Source organism: Eptesicus fuscus, chromosome 13, assembly GCF_027574615.1.
Source record: "Eptesicus fuscus isolate TK198812 chromosome 13, DD_ASM_mEF_20220401, whole genome shotgun sequence".
In the NCBI taxonomy this organism is placed as follows: domain Eukaryota; kingdom Metazoa; phylum Chordata; class Mammalia; order Chiroptera; family Vespertilionidae; genus Eptesicus; species Eptesicus fuscus.
In genome coordinates, this window is record NC_072485.1 from 50,774,160 (window position 1) to 50,794,867 (window position 20,708).

Here is a 20,708-nt window from a genome sequence, read left to right on the forward strand (position 1 = left end):
AGGCTTCAAAGTAGAGAAGTTACCCTACTGGTACAGGCCTTGAGGACAGAAACATACACAAAGGAAAATGGATATTGCTAAAAAATTTGCTTTCTTGTTAGCAGATAATTTTAATGCTATAGAATTGAGATTTCCTCACTGATGGAGTAGAACTTGACTTCTTAAGATGTCTTTGTGTTTGATATTTACATTACTCAGGAATTCTGAGTGTATAATATTTTTCAGAATAATGAGGCCTTAGAGGCATTTTTAACTCTTGTAAAAGTGCCATGCTTAGGGATCAATGTCAGTGTACAAAATACTTGTGTAGTGCCCTAAGAACTAATGAACCTATTGAGATTACTTATTATCAAGAAGTACCTTCAACATTGAGGAAAATAGGATACAGAGAGTTAAGTACTGGTATCAGGGTCTGTCTGTGTAGGCAAACACAGTGGCCATTATATCTACTTCAATGGGTGCTAACAACAGGGTTGGACACTAGCATCTTTTATTGTAAAAGAAATGTTAACCAAGATGCTACAGCTACTCTTTTGTTTGTAAAAAAAATGCCTTATAAGCCTTTTAAAAAAGGAACCCACTATTCTTATTAGCAAACTACAGTAAATAGTTTGTACATTTTGAGTTTGCATTTTGCCCAAAGGCATTTGCTCCTTACAGTTTACTTTCAGAGGATGTTTCTTTTATGTTGCATCTTAAAACACTAAAGATTCAGGAGTTATTAGAACCAATAAACCAGTTGGGAGTCTATCACAGATCTTAAAAGAAAGTAAATACTTACAAGGTGAGACCTCTTCATAGTCTAACTAAAATGAGTTGGTTTTCTTTTGTCTAGAAGTGTGTTAACTCCAAGTGGTAACTTACTGGTTACAAGCTCACAATTACCTGAACATGGGATGATGACAGTTTTTATTAAGAAAATGAGGTTATTTGGTAGCAAAACATTTCCAACTGTGAGACCCATGAGATCAAATATATATATTTTTAAAGGCAGTTGGGGTGACTAAAAAATGTAGTCAGGAACAACTCATTCCCTAGCCACATGAAGTAGGTGTAACATGGATTAAATTGTGGACATTCTTAAGAGTAACAAGCAGTTACTTCACCATGCCCTTAGTGGCAGATTATATTTTCTAAAGATGGTTGTAACAGTATCTCCCATCTCAGGGTGACTTTAACTCTTCTCTTACCCTGAGGTGGGGGTTTATGTCTCCTCTCCTTGAATTTGGATGGTCTTTTGAATCATTTGTAACCAATAGAACAAGGCGGAAGTTATACTGTGGGACTTTCAAAGCAGGGTCAGAAAGTAAAAGATTTGAATAGCTTCTACCTAGCTCACTAGAATAACATTTAGCAGCTTTATAAGCAGCCTAGCCTGAGATCCTCATAGGGAAACCCAAAAACTACCTCATGTGGAGAGATCATCCAAAGAGGATCTAGGATCAGGAGCTAGAAATTGTTCAGCTAGAACTGCTTAGTCAAGCCCTTCCCAAATTCTAATGCACAGATATTGTGAGGAAGAATAAAATAATGGTTGTTATTTTAAGACACTGTGTTAGAGTGATTTTGGTATATAGCAAGAGATAATCTGAACACTTCATTTTCTGAATCTGTTACTATATACTGAGATTTGACAATATGCAGTTGTGCAGTTAGGAATACACCCCAGTGATTTGTTCTGGGATCTGAACTTAACCTTATTTTGATTTCTTACCTTTTTATATAAACTTTTCTCTACCATTCTTTCCTATACCCATTTGGAAAAGCCATTCCATCTTAGGTATTTAGTAAGAGGGCTTTTTGGTAACTGAAACTCTGTCATGTGTATTTACTGTGTCATGAGAGCATATGCATCATCTTTAGAAGACCTTTTGCTCTGTGCCTTACTTTTAGTTACTATGATATTTGGCCTTCTGATAGTTCCTTAGGGTTGCTGTAACAAAATGAGTAGCTAAAAACAACAAATTTATTATTTCACAGTTCTGGAGGCTAGAAGTAAACAATCCATGTTCCTTTTGAAACCTGTAAGGGAATCATTCCTTGCCTCTTACTACCTTTTTTTGTTGGTAAATTTGGCATTCCTTTGCCTGTAGCTGTATAACTCCAATTTCTGCCTCCAACATGTGCTTTTGTTGTCACATGGGATTCTGCCTGTGAATTTCTGTGTCTTCACATGGCCCATTATAAGGACACCTACTCTAGTGTGACATCATTTACCTTAACTAATTACATCTTCAAAACTCCTATTTCCAAATAAAGTCTCATTCGGAAGTACTAGGGTTTAGGATTTCAATGTATCTTTTTAGGGGAAACACAGTTCAATCCAAAACAGGCCTCAAGGGAGATTGATATAATTGTGTTTTAACCATTTACACATTTTTACTCCATATTAGATGTGAATGGGGTTTTTAATTAGTGCCCATGAGGCTCTGTTCTCTTCCTGTTAAGTCTCCCTTTGCTCCAGTGTGCATAAATAATACACATACAATTTGATAGTAATTTTAAACTGTTTAGGTTCATTGACCCCTTTGAGAATCTGATAAAAGCAGTGGATTCTTCCCCTGGAACAGTGATGTTGAACCTATGACACGCGTGTCAGCACTGACACGCGTAGCCATTTCTGATGACATGCGGCCGCCTCAGCCGAGGATGAAACATTTGCGAAATAATGTTTTTCCCTCAAAGTGACACACTACTCGAGTTATGCTCAGTTTTTTGGCGAAGTTTGACACACCAAGCTCAAAAGGTTGCCCATCACTGCCCTAGAAAAAGGTAGAGAGGTATGCGTGGTGTGCATGCATACTTGTACACACACATATAAATACATGCAAGCACAATAATGTTTTGGATGAAACTTTAACATGTTCTTGGATACACACCCAACTTGTTCATGAACTTCTGGATTAGACAGTTATTAATTTCCATTGATTAGTGATTCCTAATCCCTATTTCCCTTTTAGTGGAAAAATAAACGGGGGGAGGTGGGGAAGGGAGAAAGCATAGGTATATGTATATAGGATTCCTTCATGGTCAATGCAGTTTTTTGGGGAATTTTCATATTTATGTGCTATTTACCATGTATGTATATTTCCACCCATACCTCATGTATAATGTTTGTAAATATAAATTTACAGTTTATAAAATTATAAATAACATCAACATCTATAGAGGAGAATAATCTAGGTTCTTTTAGTCTTGTATTCAGTATATAAATAGACCTTTATACCTTGCCAGAGTGTTAAGTTAGCTTTTGACCTCTTTAAATTCTGTGTGTTTTTTATTATTGTATCAAGTTTTTTTTTAAATAGTGGTCTAGGGTTTCTGAGTTTGTGACAGGATTATATTCTGTGCTCTTCTTGACTTGTAGCCTTTTTTCCAAAATAATAATGTCCAAGTCTCACCCCTGAACATCTTATCTTAATGGACTTTCTTATGAAAACACAGATTTTTTTATACACCTTGAAAAGGCTATAGGTCATGTCTTCATTTTGCATCTAGTCTGTGGCATATCCATATTTCTGAATCCTGGCATTCAGAAATATTGGTTCATTTTTGAAGCTGTTATATCAAACTAGAGGCCTGGTACACGAAATACGTGCACAGGGGCGTGAGTTCCCTTCAGCCCAGCCTGCACCCTCTCTAATCTGGGACATACCTCTCATTCCAGGACCACTGGCTCCTAACTGCTCGCCTGCCTGCCTGCCTGCCTGGTCGCCCCTTACTGTCACTCCCGCCAGCCTGGTTGCCTCCAACTGCCCCCCCCCCCCCCCCCCCCCCGCCCGTCAGCCTGATCACCCCACGCAGCCTGCTGCTCGGTTGTTTGGTCATCCCTCACTAACCCCCCTGCCGGCCTAGTCGCCCCATGTAGCCTGTTCGGTTGTGATGGTCGCTTAGGCTTTTATATATATATATATATATAGACAAGTATTTACTATTCATTTTATAATGATATGCACAGTAACTCTAGTAATACTGAAATCATAGCCAATGAATTTTTAGACTACTGGTTTCCTGTTGATGCTTTTCTCATTTGTAGTTCATTTTCCAAATTTGGAATATTGTAAATCGTTATTTAGAAAAGGGCTGGCAAATTATATCCTGCAAATTGTTTTTCTGTTCTTCTGAATAAAGTTTTATTGAAATACAGCCATGCCCATTTGATTATTTTTGTCCATGGCTGGTTTTGTGCCTCAAATGTCAGAATTAGTAGTAGTTCTAAGATTGTATGGCCCACAAAGCTGAATATTTACTACCTTGATCCTTCACAAAATTTTTTGCTAACTTTTGGATTAGGAGATTTTGGAATTAATTATTTTCTTTTAACCCTTTGCACTTGCTTGCTTTTTTCTCGATTCCTTTATTCTACTCGGGATTTAATTTTTTAAATACCCAGATTTTACAAAGCGCGGCAGTAGAATAAACTGGAGTTTCTTTTCATACAAACTTATTTATTTGGATTTTTTTATATTTCAAATTTTTGATACATTCAAAGAGTATAAAAAGAGCTGCTACCGATGCTAACCGTGTCGAGTCACACTCGACATCTGAGTGCAAAAGGTTAAGGATATTTGAAGTTGTTTTTTTTTCTCTTTAACTTTTCAGTAATAGAATCCAAGGAATATTAAAATACCATTTAGCTCAACTATCTGCTACTTGAATTTCCTTCACATTTGCCAAGTGGTCCTCCAGCTTAGAGGTGTAGGACAGTGAGACAAAATAGCATTAGAGGTGGCTGTGTTAAACAAGGAAGAATTGCTCCTGATTGGGAATCAATCAGTGACTCCCAATGAAAAGCTAGATGAAATATCTTATTCTTTGTCCATTTGCCCTTCCCATTCTCTCCATTGGTAGGTTTTAACTTTGTGTACATGGTGAAAACACAGAGAAACCTGTCTTTTTAATATATATATATATATATATATATATATATATATATATATACACTAGTAGCCCGTTTGCACGAAGATTCGTGCAATAGACCTTCATTCACCTGGCTGCCTGCACCAGTTTTCTGCCGGCACCGGGGACCCAGGCCTTGGCTGTGGCCACCGCCTTCTGCCTCCTTTCAGGGTCGGGGCTTGGCCCCGGGTGGTGGCCTTGGGCTTGGCCGCACCCAACATCCCTGCTAAGGATCGCAGGAGCCGACCCCCAGTGGTTTCCTGCGATCCGTGCAGGCTCCCCGCTGGTGCCCAAGGCCGGGAAAGCCTCGGGCAGAGGCTTTCCCGGCCTTGGGCTCCACCACACCCCAACGTCCCTGCAACGGTTTCCTGGTGGGCGTGGTTGGTGGGCGTGGCTTGGTTAGTGGGCGTGGCTTGGGCGTAGCGAAGGTGCGGTCAATTTGCATATTTGTCTATTATAAGGTAAGATATATATATGTTTTTATTGATTTTAGAGAGAGATGAAGGGAGAGGGAGAGAGAGAAAAACATCATTGCATCCCAAATGGGGACTGAACTGAAACCTGGGCATGGGCCCTGATTGGGAATTGGTGCACACACAACCAACTGTACCACACCAGCCAGGGCAGGAACCTGTTTTTCATAGGAAGACAACAAAATGGACCAGTAGCTCTAGGTTGTGGAAATTTTGTAGCAGGGACCCAAGAGTCCTTACAAATGCCATTTGTTAGGTTTTACTGTTTGTATTCAATGTATATTGGTACAGAAAGAAACATAAGGTAGAGCAAGTCTAGATTTCACTACAAAATTGTATTTGGTAGTTGTATGTACTTGACTGCTTAGTGAACATGTTGAACATAGGGGATCTCTAAGGAGGGGCATCTGATCTAAAGATCAATGTTATCTTGAGCGGGGATGAATTTTTCACATTCCATTTAGGAAATCAACCTGTTAGAATCCTGTTCATTAACAGTTTAATAGGTAATCATTTGGTTTTTAATTTAGTAGATTTTCCATCTAATAAATGGAATGAAAATTTAAGTAATAAAGACTAGCAGAAGATAATACCTTTTTTCTTAACACAATGCTAGTATTTTATTTTCACTTTTATTTATTTTTAAAAAAATTTCCCAGGCCTTCTTTTTATTTATTTACTAGAGGCCTGGTGCATGAAATTCATGCATTGGGGGGGGGGGTTGTCCCTCAGCCCAGCCTGCACCCTCTCCAATCTGGGACCCCTCGGTGTATGTCCAACTGCTGGTTTAGGCCTGATCCCTGTCAGTTGGAGATCCCTCTCACAATCTAGGACTGCTGGTTCCCAACCACTCACCTGCCTGATTGCCCCTAACCACTCCCCTGCCAGCCTGATTGATGCCTAACTGCTCCCCTGCCCTCCCAGTCGCCCCCAACTGCCCTCCCCTGCTTGCCTGGTCACCCCCAACTGCCCTCCCCTGCCAGCCCAGTTGCCCTGAACTTCCCTCCCCTGGTGGCCCAGTCTCCCCCAACTGCCCTTCCCTGCCGGCCCGATTGCCCCCAACTGCCCTCCCCTGCAGGCCTGGTCCCACCCAACTGCCCTCCCCTGCAGGCCTGGTCCCCCCCAACTGCTCTCCCCTGCAGGCCTGGTTCCCCCCAACTGCCCTCCTTTGCCAGCCTGGTCGCCCTTAACTACCCTCCCCTGCTGGCCTGGTTGCCCTTAACTGCCCTCCCCTGCTGGCCATCTTGTGGCAACCATCTTTGACCACTTGGGGGCGGCCATCTTGTGTGAGGGCGTGATGGTCAATTTGCATACCACATCTTTATTATATAGAGAATTTTTTACATATATTTTTATTGATTTCAGAGTGAAGGGAGAGGGGGAGAGAGAGAGAGAAACATCAATGATGAAAATCATTGATTGGCTGCCTCCTGCATGTACTGTACTGGTGATGGAGTTCACAACCCGGGCATGTGCTCTTGACTGGAATCGAACCTGGGAGACTTTAGTCCACAGGCCGACACTCTAGCCTCTGAGTCAAACCAGCTAGGACTTGTTTTCACTTTTAAAATGGTTTGTCAATTTTTTTTTTCAATAACAGATGAAAATGAGTTTGTAAATTATTAGAAGACAAAAGATAGTAGAGACTAGCTCATTAAGGGGAACCTTTGCTCTTTTAAATATATTTTTTGTAGCCTCTGATTTTTCTACTTTACAAAAATAGTGGTTTTTAAAAATGTATACTACATGCACATAGTACATAATTTAAAAATGTACAAAAGGATATTTAATGAAGAGAAACTGCCTCTTATCTCTGTACCCCAGACAGCCATTTCTCCATTTATTTTTGTTTGCCAAAAATAATCTATGTATTAATTTCTTTTTCTTTTCATAAAAGGTGCTATTATGAGACATTATTACATTTTGGCTTTAAAATTTATTCTGTAACAATTTGTTCTTTTTTTTAGAAGCAGAGTATATATACCTTTATAGGAATATTAGAGGCCCCGTGCATGAAATTAGTGCACGGGGCAGGGGGGTCCCCTCAGCCCAGCCTGCACCTTCTCCAATCTGGGACCCCTCAGGGGATGTCCAACTGCCAGCCTGGTCACCCCTAACTGTCCCCCTGCTGGCTTGGTCGCCCCACACAGTCTGATGTTTGGTTGTTTGGTTGCCCCTCACTGCCCCCACTGCTGGCCTGGTTGCCCCACACAGCCTGCTGCTCAGTCGTTTGGTCGTCCCTCACTAACCCCCCTGCCAGCCTGGTCGCCCCATGCAGCCTGCTGCTCAGTCGTTTCGTCATCCCTCACCCCCCTGCCAGCCTGGTCGCCCCACGCAGCCTGTTTGGTTGTTCATTCGGTTGTTTTGGTTGCAACGGTCGCTTAGGCTTTTATATATATAGGTGCCAGTTTGTTTGCTCAGTCTCCTATTTGTGGACATTTAGGCTTTCAGTCTTTTGCTATTAATGTTGTATTGAACACATCATTTTGCACATATGAAAGATTAGCTTCAGGATAAATTTTTAGAAATAGAATTGCAGGGTGAAAACAACAACGACAACTAAGAATGGCAAGGTCAAAGGTAATGGGCATTTAAAATTTGGTAGGTGTTGCTAGATCTCCCCCCTCCCCCCAACACACACACATACACACACACCTCCATCTTACCCACCCTACCCCATCCCCATAGAGGCTGTGCTAATTTATAGCCCTACCAGCAATATAGATCTCTATTTCCTATGTAAATTTATCATTTTTTGGTCTTTGTAAGTCTCATTAAGTGAAAAAATGAATCTTGTCCTTTTAATTTGCATTTTTCTGAATGAGTAAGGTTGAGTTCTTTACCAACGATTAAGAGCCATTTGCATATTTTTTTCTGTTTATCTTTTGCCAACTTAATTGATTGTTGGTCTTTTTTTATTAGATTACAAATGCTCTTTATATGTTAACAGAATTGGCCCTTTCTCTTTGATAAGATATACTTTCTTTTCTGGCCAGTTGTAGCATTTTGGAATATTTGCATTTTATGTTAGAGACCATAGGTATGTAATGTAAAGGTGTGTGTATTTGTGTGTGTGTGTGTGTACATGGAAAGTGGGGGAATATTCCTGGTATTTTTGTTGTTGTTTCTTTTAATTTGTTAAGTAAAGCAGATTATTAAATAGTCTTGGTACTCAGGAAGCTGGGAGAGAGACAGAGACACATAGACACACACACACACACACACACACACACACACACACACACACAGACATCGAGACATTGAGACATCCATCAGTTGCCCTCCATATGCTCCCCGACCGGGGATAGAAGTGGCAACTTTTTGGTGCACAGGACAATGTTCAACCAACTGAGCCACTCTGGCTGAGCTGTCTAGTGGAATCTTATTAGTGTGTGATCTATTGAACTAGCATCTGTGTTTTTAATTTGTATGAACATTAAAGTTAGGGAAGTGCTAGTGGAGGGATTCACCTGGCCTAAAAGGCTGTAACCTCCCAAAGAGGGTATTTGTGCAGGGATTAGGGTCTCATGAACTTGGTTCTAAATTAGACTGTTAAACATATTTGAGGTGTGGATTTTTGTGTCTGGAGGAGCTGGAGGCAGGGTGTTTATGGATATGGCTTTATCACTAGAATGTTTCATTTCCATAGGGTTCCTGAGGGTCCAGAATTTTTTAGGCTTTAAACAGAATTTCTAAGTAGAGGCTTTAGGTTTAGGGACAGGTTCTGGGGAGAGAAAACTGATGAGAGCTAGACAGATTGTGAGAAGTTCAGCCAGGAGGAATAGCGTTCAAATCCATGTTTAAGGCTCAGTGGGGAAACAGAATATTAACCCAGGAACTGGGACAGAAACTCAGGATCTTGGTCTAGGCCAGGGGTCCACAAACTTTTTCTGTAAAGGACAAGACAGTAAATACGTTAGACTTTGTGGACTATAAAATCTTTGTTGTGACTACTCAACTCTGCTGTTGGTAGTATAAAAGTAAAAACGGTTCCTAGACCCAATTCCAAAGTATATGTGGAGGCTCCAATAAGCAATACTCAATAGCAGGATGTTCAAGAAGTCAACTCAATTCTGGCACTATCTATCTGGAAATAGCATCAAATTCCCCAGATGCCTATCACAAGCTCAGGTTGTTACCTTACTTCTGATTTACTGGCTACACATTTGATGTTCCAATGACCCTTTCAGCTTAAGATGCAAATTGAAAGTCCAGATTGTTACCTGTTCTTGTGACTGAATGGCTATAAATCAGAGGTTTCTACAACCCCCCTCCTTGGGTTCAATTAATTTGCTAGAAGGCTCACAGAACTCAAGAAAATCCATTTACTCACTAGTTTACCGATTTATTCCAAAGGATATTCAAGGATACAAATTGACAGCCAGATGAAGAGATGCATAGGGTGTGGTCCTGAACAAAGGAGTTTCTGACTTTGTGTAGCTTGGGGCACAGTATAGTGGCACATGGAATAGTTCTAGCTCTCCAGTGTGGAAGCTCTCCAGAAGGGGGTGATGAGCTGTCCTTTTGTTTTTATTACATAATCATGATTGACTAAGTCATTGGCTAACCTCCGGCCTCTCTTCCTTCCTGGGATTTTAGGGGGTGGGGCTAAAAATTCCAATCCTCTGACCACTTGGTTGGTTCCTATTGCAACCAGCCTCCACCCTTGGGTGGGGTCCAAATGTCACCTCATTAACATACAGGAGATACCTGTTTTGTTTGCTTTCCTGACTTAGGAAATTCCAAGGATTTTAGAGGCTGTGAGCCAGGAATGGGGTGAATACCAAATATGTATTTTTTATTATAAATTACAATATCACAGAAAGCAACTGTGGGTAATCCCAAGGTTTTGTGTATCTGTGTAGCAAAGAGCATCTTAAGAAACTTTCTTTGAAGTCTAATGCAGGGAAGTTTGCAAGTACATACGGCTTAACCAGTGAATAATCACAAAGTGAACTCATTCATATAATCAGAGACAGGTCAAGAAGTAGAAAATATTAGAGCCCCAGAAGACCCATTAATGTTCCACCCTCCTCCCCAGAGGTAACCACTATTGTAACATCTGACACCTAGATTAATTTGCTTTTCTTTGAAGTTTATGTAAGTGGAATCGCACTAGATGTATCTTTTTGCATCTGGGTTCTTTAGCTAAAATTTGAGAACTCATTTCTTCATTGCCAAGTAGAATTTTCTGTAAAATATGCCATTATTTATCCATTTTACCTTTGATGGATATTTGAATTTTTTCCACTTTTAGGGTGTTACAGACATTACCTCTATGAATCTTCTTGTTCTTCACATCTTTTGGTGTTCCTTAGTAAATACTACCTACCAGTTTTTCAAAGTGACTGTACCCATTTTCACTGTACTAGTAATATTAGGAGAGCTCCAGATTTATACCATCATTTACAAGTTTGAGACCCCTATGGTAGAGGGATTACCTATTATATTGTTCTTAATAAAGCTATGCTGAGACTATAGCATGACTTCTTACCTTAGGAAACATTTGAAGACTTGTTAACTCTTCTTTCAGCTAGTTATTAAGTATCGCTTATCAGTTGTTGTGTCAACCCTCAGAAGTTTGGTTTAAGCCTGCTTCTACTAAAGTCATTAATTTCTTTACAAAAATTAAAAATGGGTAACCCTATCTGATTTGGCTCAGTGGATAGAGCATCGGCCTGTGTACTGAAGGGTCCCAGGTTTCGATTCCGGTCAAGGACATATGCCTGGGTTGGGGGCTTGATTCCCAATAGGGGTGTGCAGGAAGAAACCAATCAGTCATTCTCATCATTGATGTTTCTATCTCTCCCTCTCCCCTCCTCTCTGAAATCAATAAAAATATATAAAAAATATAAAAATAAATTAAAAATGGGTAAATGTGCATGTGAGTATACTAATATGTATCCAGAGATAAAATAGCTATTAGGCCCTGGCCAGTTTGGCTCGGTGGATAGAGCGTCGGCCCTCGGACTGAGGGGTCCCAGGTTCCATTCCTGTCAAGGGCATGTACCTTGGTTGCAGGCACATCCCCAGTAGGGGGTGTGTAGGAGGCAGCTGATCGATGTTTCTCTCTCATCGATGTTTCTAACTATCCATCTCCCTTCCTCTCTGTAAAAAAATCAATAAAATACATTAAAAAAAAAAAAAGGTAGCTATGCTATTGTAGCCTACTTTTATAAAATAGCTATTAGTCTATTTCTTTCCTGGGCTAAAAATTATACTCATAAGTGATTATAGAAAAAAAAGGACCATTAAAGATTTTTAGACTGAAATATTACAGATTAGACTGACTACCTAGGGATCAGACTGAGAATCAGTGTCAAAGATGTTGAGGGAAGAGGAATAAGGAAATGTAATTATGTGCCCAGTGTTTTATGTGTTGTTAAATTTAGTCCTCATGCAAATGCTATAAAGTGAGGGGGGCAGGTGGGTGTGCGACTATATTTTAGAGAGGAGGAAACTAAAGAACCAAACAAGATAAATGTTGTGAACAGTGCTGTTACAAACATTCACATACGTGTACTTTTTTGAGTATCAGTTTGCAGTTCTTTTGCAAACCTAGGAGTAAAATTGCAGGGTAATATAATTGTGTTTAATTTTTTGAGAAAGCGCCAAACTCCCACAGCAGCTAAACCATTTTACATTCCTACCAGCAATGTTCATGGGTTCCAGTTTTTCTACATCCTCATCAATACTTGCTATTTTCTATGATTTTTTGTGTGTGTTTTGAATGGTATTATTGACAGTATAGTTGTATTTTTTTTTTACTTTGTTTTCTGTGTGTTGCTGGTATGCAGAAATATATTTTTTTCTATGTAAACCTTGTATCTAGTGACCTTAAATTCACTTGATAATTCTAATAGTTTGTGTATATTTATTGGACTTTCTTTAAACAACTGAATTTCTGATTTCCAAGTGCTATATTATTTTTTGTTCCTTTTTCTTTTTCTTTTTCTTTTTTTTTTAAATATATTTTATTGACTTTTTACAGAGAGGAAGAGAGAGGGATAGAGAGTTAGAAACATCGATCAGCTGCCTCTTGCACACCCCCTACTGGGGATGTGCCCACAACCAAGGTACATGCCCTTGACCGGATTCGAACCTGGGACCCTTGAGTCCACAGGCCGACGCTCTATCCACTGAGCCAAACCGGTTTCGGCTATTTTTTGTTCCTTTTTCATAGTGGTTTGTTATTTTATGGATCCAATGTTGTTGTGAATGGCTTAGAGGATATTTATTAGAATTTAAACTCTCTTTAAAATTTTCATTACCTTAGTTTCCTTTGTGGTTGATTCTATTGCTTTTCATTTTGGCCCATCTTATTTTGTAAGTACTTCATAGATAACTGTGATCTTTGGTTATCTGTTCATATTTACAAAGGTTGCTTTTGGTGGCTGACATTGGCTTCTTCTCAGTGTTTTGAGATCTGTTTTTCCAAAAGAACTTTTCTCCAAATGGAATTACTGATTGAGAGCTTTGCATGAGTTTGTTTTAAGGGCTAGTAGCAGCCAGTTAGGCTGGGGACCTAAAACTTATTCTGGGGCTCCAGGGCTATGAAGACTTTTTTCCTTTGGTTGTATTTGTTTCCTTTTCTGACTCCCCACCTTCCATTTGTGGAAGTTTGGAACAACCTCAAGCTCAGCCCTACTTCTCTTTTTTCCTTAGCACCCCCATGCTGGATCCTCTTCTCAGATCTGGATACTTAAGCCTGAGGAACCAAAGTTTATACAGGAAGTAAGACTGTCATGAGTGGCTTTGCTGTTTTGTTAGCAGCTTTTAATACATTGATTTCCCTTAACTCAGCTTCTTTTCCTTAGTTTGGTGTTTTCTGTTCAGGGGGTTGGGACAGCTCTTGCTTCCTTATAGTCCTTGCATATGCTTGTTTTGGTCAGTTTGTTATTTCTTCTGCTACAGCTTTAGCCAATTAGTCTCATGTTTCTTTTAGAAATTCTTCCCCACCTTTTTTACCCTTTCATTCCCTTTTTTTTCCGTTTCTACCCCTTCCCCTCCCTTTCCCTTTCCTCCTTCTCTTCCTTCCTTCCTGCTTGTTGATGGGTCTATTTCTTATTTTCAGATTATCATGAATTTTCTTACAGTTATGAAAAGTTTGGACATAAAACACATGTATCTACTCGACAGCTTAAATAAAAAATAAGTACAATTGAAGCTCCCTATTCTTTTCTCTGATTGTATTACACTCCCTCTCATGCATCTATTAATATTGTATGTATTTCTAAACAATAAAGAGCATTGTTTTAAATGTGTTTGAGCTTTGCATAGTGACATACTGCTTGAATCCTTCCGCATCTTGTTTTTTCCCACTTCTGTGGTTCTTTTCTTTGTTCATTCTCTTAGCATAGTATCTTTTCTGCTGTTTCAGTAGAATTTGGATAAAGATGATAAGTCAGCTCATGTATTTCTAGTATGGCTTTTTTCAAAGGGAGATTGAAGCACCTTTTGGATATATTGTCACTATGGAAATGTAGGAAAAAAGACTTGGTGTTACCTCTTCTTGTTTCAACTGGTGATGATAGGTGAATATGACACCTGGCGATGTTATACAAGCTGGGCAATTGAGTCTTGCTGCTGACCTCTATTTGGTGTTATAAATCCTTTTGGAGACAGAGAGACACCATTCATTCGAGTTTGGGTTTAAGTGAGGTTTAAATGAAGATTTGAGTTCTTATTGCTGGAAGAACTTTTTATAAGCCAGTTAGTACAAATTGTGAAACCCAGGCCCAGAGGAGAGTGACTTGTCTGAGGTGATCCAGGGGGAGAACACAGGGATTAGAAGCCATAGTTGTGGTTCCTTATTTTCCACCTTACTGCAATGAACCAGAGGTTAAAGTCTCCTTTTGTTAACACTCAACTTTGATTTTTGCCTGTCCTTTAAAATATTTATTTGAATGCCAAGAGACTTTAGTACATAAGAATGAACATAAATCTTTGATGCTTACTTGTGTTTTCCTTAGGATCAGAATGGTTTCAATCCCAGAATATTATGAAGGCAAGAATGTTCTCCTCACTGGAGCTACCGGTTTCCTAGGGAAGGTACTTCTGGAAAAGTTGCTGAGATCTTGTCCGAAGGTGAATTTAGTATATGTTTTGGTGAGGCAGAAAGCTGGACAGACACCCCAAGAGCGAGTAGAAGAAGTCATCAGTGGCAAGGTAAGTGGAAAATAATCATTTGGAGGAGAGGAAAAAGTATGGTGTTGTGTGTATATTTCTTCAATATCCTGAAATAAATTAATAAAAAATACCCTAAGTATGGCAGCAAACTGGGTATGACTTGTGATCAGTAGAAGAAAAAGTCTTTTCTCTGTGATGGGCAGAATTATATAACAAGTTCTAAGTTACTCTTATGGTAGATATTTAATGTGTTTTTAGAAAATTTGAGTCAGATTATTTGTGATTTAAGTAGACTTCAGAATATAATAATAATTAAGAGGTCATTTCTAATGATCTATGCTGTGAAATACTGTGCTTTGATAACACTTAAAAAAATTTGTAAGCACTCATTGCTACCTACAATAGTATTAAATGGTAGCAAAGTCACATACTTCTCCTTGACAAATAAGAACATGATGACAGGAGGGTCAAATAGAATATAAGAATATGTCATACATTTTGAAACTTTAGAAAAATACAGGGGTGGGCAAAGGTAGGTTTACAGTTGTGAGTATGCGAAACACGAGTTTATTCCTGTATTATATTATTTATTAATTACTGTATTATTATGCAAATAATTGTAACCCTACTTTTGCCTACCTCTGTATTGCTAAGAAAAAATGGAAATGAGCTGGAGTAAAATTATTTCACAGTCATAAGCTTTTGAATTCTCTAAAAATGAATGAATTTATCTGACATTCATTCATAGTAAGTTTAGTGTAGTTATCTATGTAGTTTTTAAATTATTGGGTAGGTATATGATATCTTTTAACCTCAGTGACTTATGGTTCAAAAACAAAAACCTCTGAATCACTCTTGAGTTAAAGATTGTTGAAAGTGTCAAAAGATATAATGATTAATTATAAATTTACCACTCTCTAGGGTTAATCAATAAATAATTTATTAGACATGATTTATTTTCCAGTGTGTTTTCATCTTTTACTAGAAATCCATAAAGTAGTTAATAGTTTGTTGAGTACTTACTGTATGCCAGGAACTGTGTGCAAAGCACGTCATATCTATTTAATTATCACAATAACTCTTTAAGGTAAGTCTGGTGTTATTCCCATTTATAAGGTCATATAGTTAGGAAGTGTTTGAGCCAATATCTAATTCTGGCAGTTGACCTAGAGCTTATGCTCAGGTCAGATGTTGCTAGATCCCATTTTACAAGTATAGACAATGAGTCTCAGAGGTTATAATTTTATCTGAGGTTATGGAGCTGATGGTGGAGATAACACAGATGACTTGATAACAAGTCCCTATTATTTTTTCATTTTATAACATTACTTCCCCAAAAGATAAGAAAGTAAGGGAAAGGTGATGGGAGGGCTTTGTGGTACAATGGGAGTTGCATAGCTTACTTACTAGTTACAAGAGTTGTAGCTGGTACAATGAGTGAAAGTAGCTTAATCTCCTGAAGCTAATGGCAATTCGTGCCCAAGCTGACAAAAATTAGAAGAGAACATGACAAAGAGCAGAAAAGAAGAGCAGAGAAAAACAGAGGTAACACACAGCAGGAAGAGTCAGGTTATGGGTTAGGGCAATAATGGGAAGCATATCTCCTGGAAGTGATAAAATATGATAACAGAAGAACAATTATGAGGAAAAATAAGAAAAACACCTGTATAGAAGTTCAGGGGTGTTAAAATATAACTTCTTAATTGTCTTAACATCACAGCATTATAATAAAATACAGTAACCAATATTAACATGGTGACTTAGGATGAATTAAAAGACTAAATTATATTTAAAATGTTTTCTTTACTGAGATATTTATTGTTTGGGAATGATTTCCATTCAAATATAATTTTGGTTCAGAAAGGTCAACTTCACTTATGTGTGGAACATCCATATTTTCCTTGTTTATATTTCCCCCCTTATAAAAGGTAATCTTATACCCACACAGTTTTAACAGTGAGGTATAAATTAATAGTTTCTCCTTTTAAAATAAATTATTTGATACTATTAATATGGGGTTAAAGAATAAAAATATACTTACTTTTGTCTCCACTTTTCACTTTATTAATTCAATTTTTCCCCACATGAACACTTTAAGTAATTCTTACTTCTACTGGAAAAACTAATTTTCTCTGAATTACTGTTTTTAAAATAGATCTACTCTTTTGAGAGTTACTCAGTGATAGTATAATTCATATAGCTAATTACACTTTTGTAACGTTCTCCCCATTGCCTCAAATTCTGAAGTACTTGTGTTCTTCCCTCCTACCACAAAGATACATGGAGTCCTGCGTACAGTAACAGAGATATAGCAGCGAAATCCCAGCATTTGGGAAATTTACATTCTAGTTAGGGAGACAAGCTAATAAATACATAACATGTTGAATAGCGATACATGCTGTGCAGAAAAGTAAAGCAGATAAAGGAGATTGAAAGTGATGGAGGTGCTACTTTAGATCCAATGGTCAGAAGAGTTCTCTGAGGTGACATTTGAGCAGAGACCTGAATGAAGTGAGGAAGAATCCCTGTGGGAATGTAGAGGAAGAGTGTTCCAGGCAGAGGAAATGGCAAGGGCAAAGGCTCTGAGATGGGAACTGCTTGATAGGTAGAAAGAGCATCAGGACAAGCTATGATTTTTATTACACTGGGATCTATATAAAACATGTGAAGTAAATATTAAGTGCCAGTGTATTCTCTACCAACATTCCTCTCTCCCGTTGGGCTTTCTGCCTCCTAAAATACAATAAAATTGTTAGTTTATTATTATTTAAAATTTTTGTTTGTTTGACTTGAGGAAGAGGACTTCAGACAAATAAATATTTATATTTAAACATGAGATAAGTGTAGCTGGTATAAACTCAAAGAATTACCACATGAGGTTTCTAGGTACTTGTTTTTAAAAGTAAAATGGGAGTTAATATTTCAATATTAACCAACATAAACAAAATAACTGTGATTGAAGAATTTGCCATCTTAAAGTATGGGAGGTACAAAGTTCATTTTTAGTTTTTTCCCCAAGAAGTGAGATGGACTGAGTTCTAACTCTTGAGAAAATTTTTTGAATTGATAGATTGATTTCAGTGTAATGCAGATTGATATTACCTTGTGGCTATACTTTTCCATATCTGCCAAATAGGTTAAAAGATTCTGTTTATTAAAGGCAGTGTAACTCTCGAACTTTATGTTTCTGGATCCCTTACCCTCTTAAAATTATTGGGTACTTAAAAGAGGTTTTATTTTGTGAGGCTTTGCTTCATTATCTTACTGATATTTACCATAGTAGAAATTAAAACAAACTTTGAAGAATATACAAGCAAAAAAAAAAAAAAGAATATACAAGCACACAAAAAAGAATATCATTAGCCATCAGAATAGTGATGTAATCACACATGTAGCTTTTGGAAAATTCCTCTACACTTGTGAGAGAATGAAAGTGAAAAATGCAAATAATGTCTTAGTGATAGTATGAAAATAATTTTGACTTTGTGAACTACCAAAAATATAGTCCTGGGCACTCCTAGGATCCTTAGACAACACTTGAGAACTGCTGCTGAATAAGAGTGTACAGTGTTGCTTAGATCATTTGGGAACAGCCTGCTGATACCTTCTTATGAATATACCTGATAGGGACAAGTGTTCATACTTTAAGGAAAGAGTTGACTTTAACAGACATCTAAAATTAATTTGAATCTAAGCTTGGAGGAAAGATTCAGAGAATGAAGCTGGGGTTAGAATAGTATGAGCTCAAATTTGGTGCACATAAGGAATCTGACTCTGTAGGCATATCCCCCAAAGGAATGTCGATTATTCATGTTTTTATTTTTCAGAAAACATTTATTGTGTTTACTTAGTGCTAAATATTTGATTTGATGCAGGGGCTTGTATCCAGGAATAAGTAAGATAGAGTCCCTGCCTTAATGGAGCCTACAGTCCAGAGAGTTTTTAAGAGGGAAGAGGAAAGGAAGAGAGTGTAGAGGTGTTAAGAAAGATAAGATAGGAGCAGTTATTGAAGCTGATGTCTTGGTTAAAATTGAGGGCCTGAGTATAATGTGAAAGATTTGGGCCACCCCTGTGGGGTCTCCAGGGCAGTGCTTCTAAATCTTTTTCTCCATGGTGAATCTATTGTAAAAAAAAATTAATATCTTCCACTTACTATAATGTCTGAAATTTCATTGAATTTTTTTTGGTTTAGTCTAAACATCTGGCCATTATTTTCAATAAAAAAATGCATTTCCCCTCAATATTTGTCCAAATAAATATTTTACTAGACTACTCCATACATTATATCCTTTTTCTTCTGCATTTAACTCCTGTCTAGCATATCCTGCCACAATCCTAGGGCCACTCATTCTCCATTATGTATAGCATCAATAAAATGAGTCCTTTTTATGAAAAGTAGCAATGAATAGACACTTAAAGTTAGTAAGAAACTTAAAGGTAAGCCTACAGTGATTTTGAAACAGGAATAAAGAGCATAGGCAAAAAGCATACAGCAATGAATAGTTGGACATTCATTGTCTTATGGTAGTTTCTCAATTTCAGCACTATTAACATTTTGGGCCAGATCATTCTTTGTTATGGGAAGCTGTCCTGTGCATTGTAGGGTCACAGCAGCATTCCTAGCCTCTACTCACTATATGCCAGCTGCTTCTTTCCCTCACCCTCTCAGTTGTGACAACCAAAAAGTCTCCAGACATCATCAAATAAATCTTCCCTGGAGGCAAAATGGTACCAACTTGAGAACCACTGATTTTTAGGAATGCCTCTGGGAAAAGAAACTCCACTGGATTGTGAGGATTAAATTAAAATAGTTGACCAAGAAATAAATTCTGTAAGAGTTAGTATATTAAAGAGGGCATTAGTGAATGGAATAAAGTAGGAACTAATTGGAGTACCATTGGGGGAAAATGGTATTGAGTAGAGATGGTGACTAGAGAAGGGAAAAGTATTAAGCTAGTGATGTAACTTGTGAAGCAGCATGATCATGTCTTGGTGGAGATACCTCATATGAAGGGGTATTAAAAGTCATTAGCAATCTGGGAGAATGAAAGCATGTGGAATAAAAAAATGTGTATTCAAGGTGTTGAAAGTACTTTCCTGGTCATTGCTCAGAATCTTTTTTTCTCTGCTTATCCCTTAAATATTGATATTCTTCCAAGTTTGGTTCTAGGCCTTATTCTCTTCTTACCTGGTCCGGTTAGGTGATTACTCAGCATTGTCTTTTTTATGTTACATTCATAGTTGTGTTTTAAATTGAATTTGGAAAAAGCCTCATGTGGTCTGGACTTTGGGTACCTATCACTGCTGCTACCAGGTGTGGTTAGTAAGGCCTGTATCCATTTGGTTCTCTCTTCCCTGAACTCCAGACCCACAGAGCCAGTTACCTCTACTAGATCTGTCTTCTGGGGTGTCACATAGGCACTTTACACTCAACATTCACAAAACAGTTTTTGAAAAACCTTCAAAAACGTGTATCTTTGTAACTGTACTACTTTCACTTCCAGTGTTTTCCACCCAATGAGTTTATTTCTTAACAAATGTTTATCATGTCAGTATTGCTGAGCACTCTGCTATTTATATTTAGGGCCTGCATGCTGAGCAACAGATATTGTTCCTGTCTTCATGGAGTTTATATTCCTTATCCCTCATATCCAGCCATTGTGCTTACTGAATTACTTTTTTTTTTTAAATATATTTTTATTGGTTTCAGAGAGGAAGAGGGAGGGAGAGAGAGATAGAAACATCAATGATGAGGGAGAATCATTGATCAGTTGCCTCCTGCAAGTCCCACATTGGGGATTGAGTCCACAACCCTGGGCATGTGTCCCAACCGGGGGAATCAAACTGTGACCTCTGGTTCATAGGTCGATGCTCAACCACTGAGCCACGCTGGCCAGGCTACTGAATTATTTTCAGTTTCCCAGACTTATCAATCCTCTCTCACTTATAAGTGGTTATACATGCTACTTCCTCTGCTTGGAACACGATTCTTCTACTTGATAATCGTAGGTTTTTCCCAAGTTGGGTTAGTTGTTTCTCCTGAGCAGTGTCATAGCAGTGTAATATTACTCCTATTTTATTACTTATAACACTAGATTTTATTTGTTCATTCACTTGTCTTCTCTTTTTCCTGGTAAATTAAAGTCTGGATTTGAGAAATCTGAATAATCATTTTAAACGTCCTGATATTTGCACTGCTTACGTCTA

The 20,708-nt window shown here is 38.2% G+C and overlaps 1 protein-coding gene across 1 annotated transcript in view; it reads left to right on the forward strand.

Moving 5' to 3' along the window:
- FAR1 (fatty acyl-CoA reductase 1) overlaps window positions 1-20,708 on the forward strand; it is a 68,839-nt gene that overhangs the window by 14,324 nt on the left and 33,807 nt on the right. Inside the window, exons 2-3 of the mRNA XM_028159798.2 lie at window positions 13,038-13,106; window positions 14,345-14,540. Of these exons, the coding sequence (XP_028015599.2) occupies window positions 13,045-13,106; window positions 14,345-14,540 (258 nt within the window). The 5' untranslated portion in view covers window positions 13,038-13,044. The remainder of the gene's footprint in view (window positions 1-13,037; window positions 13,107-14,344; window positions 14,541-20,708) is intronic.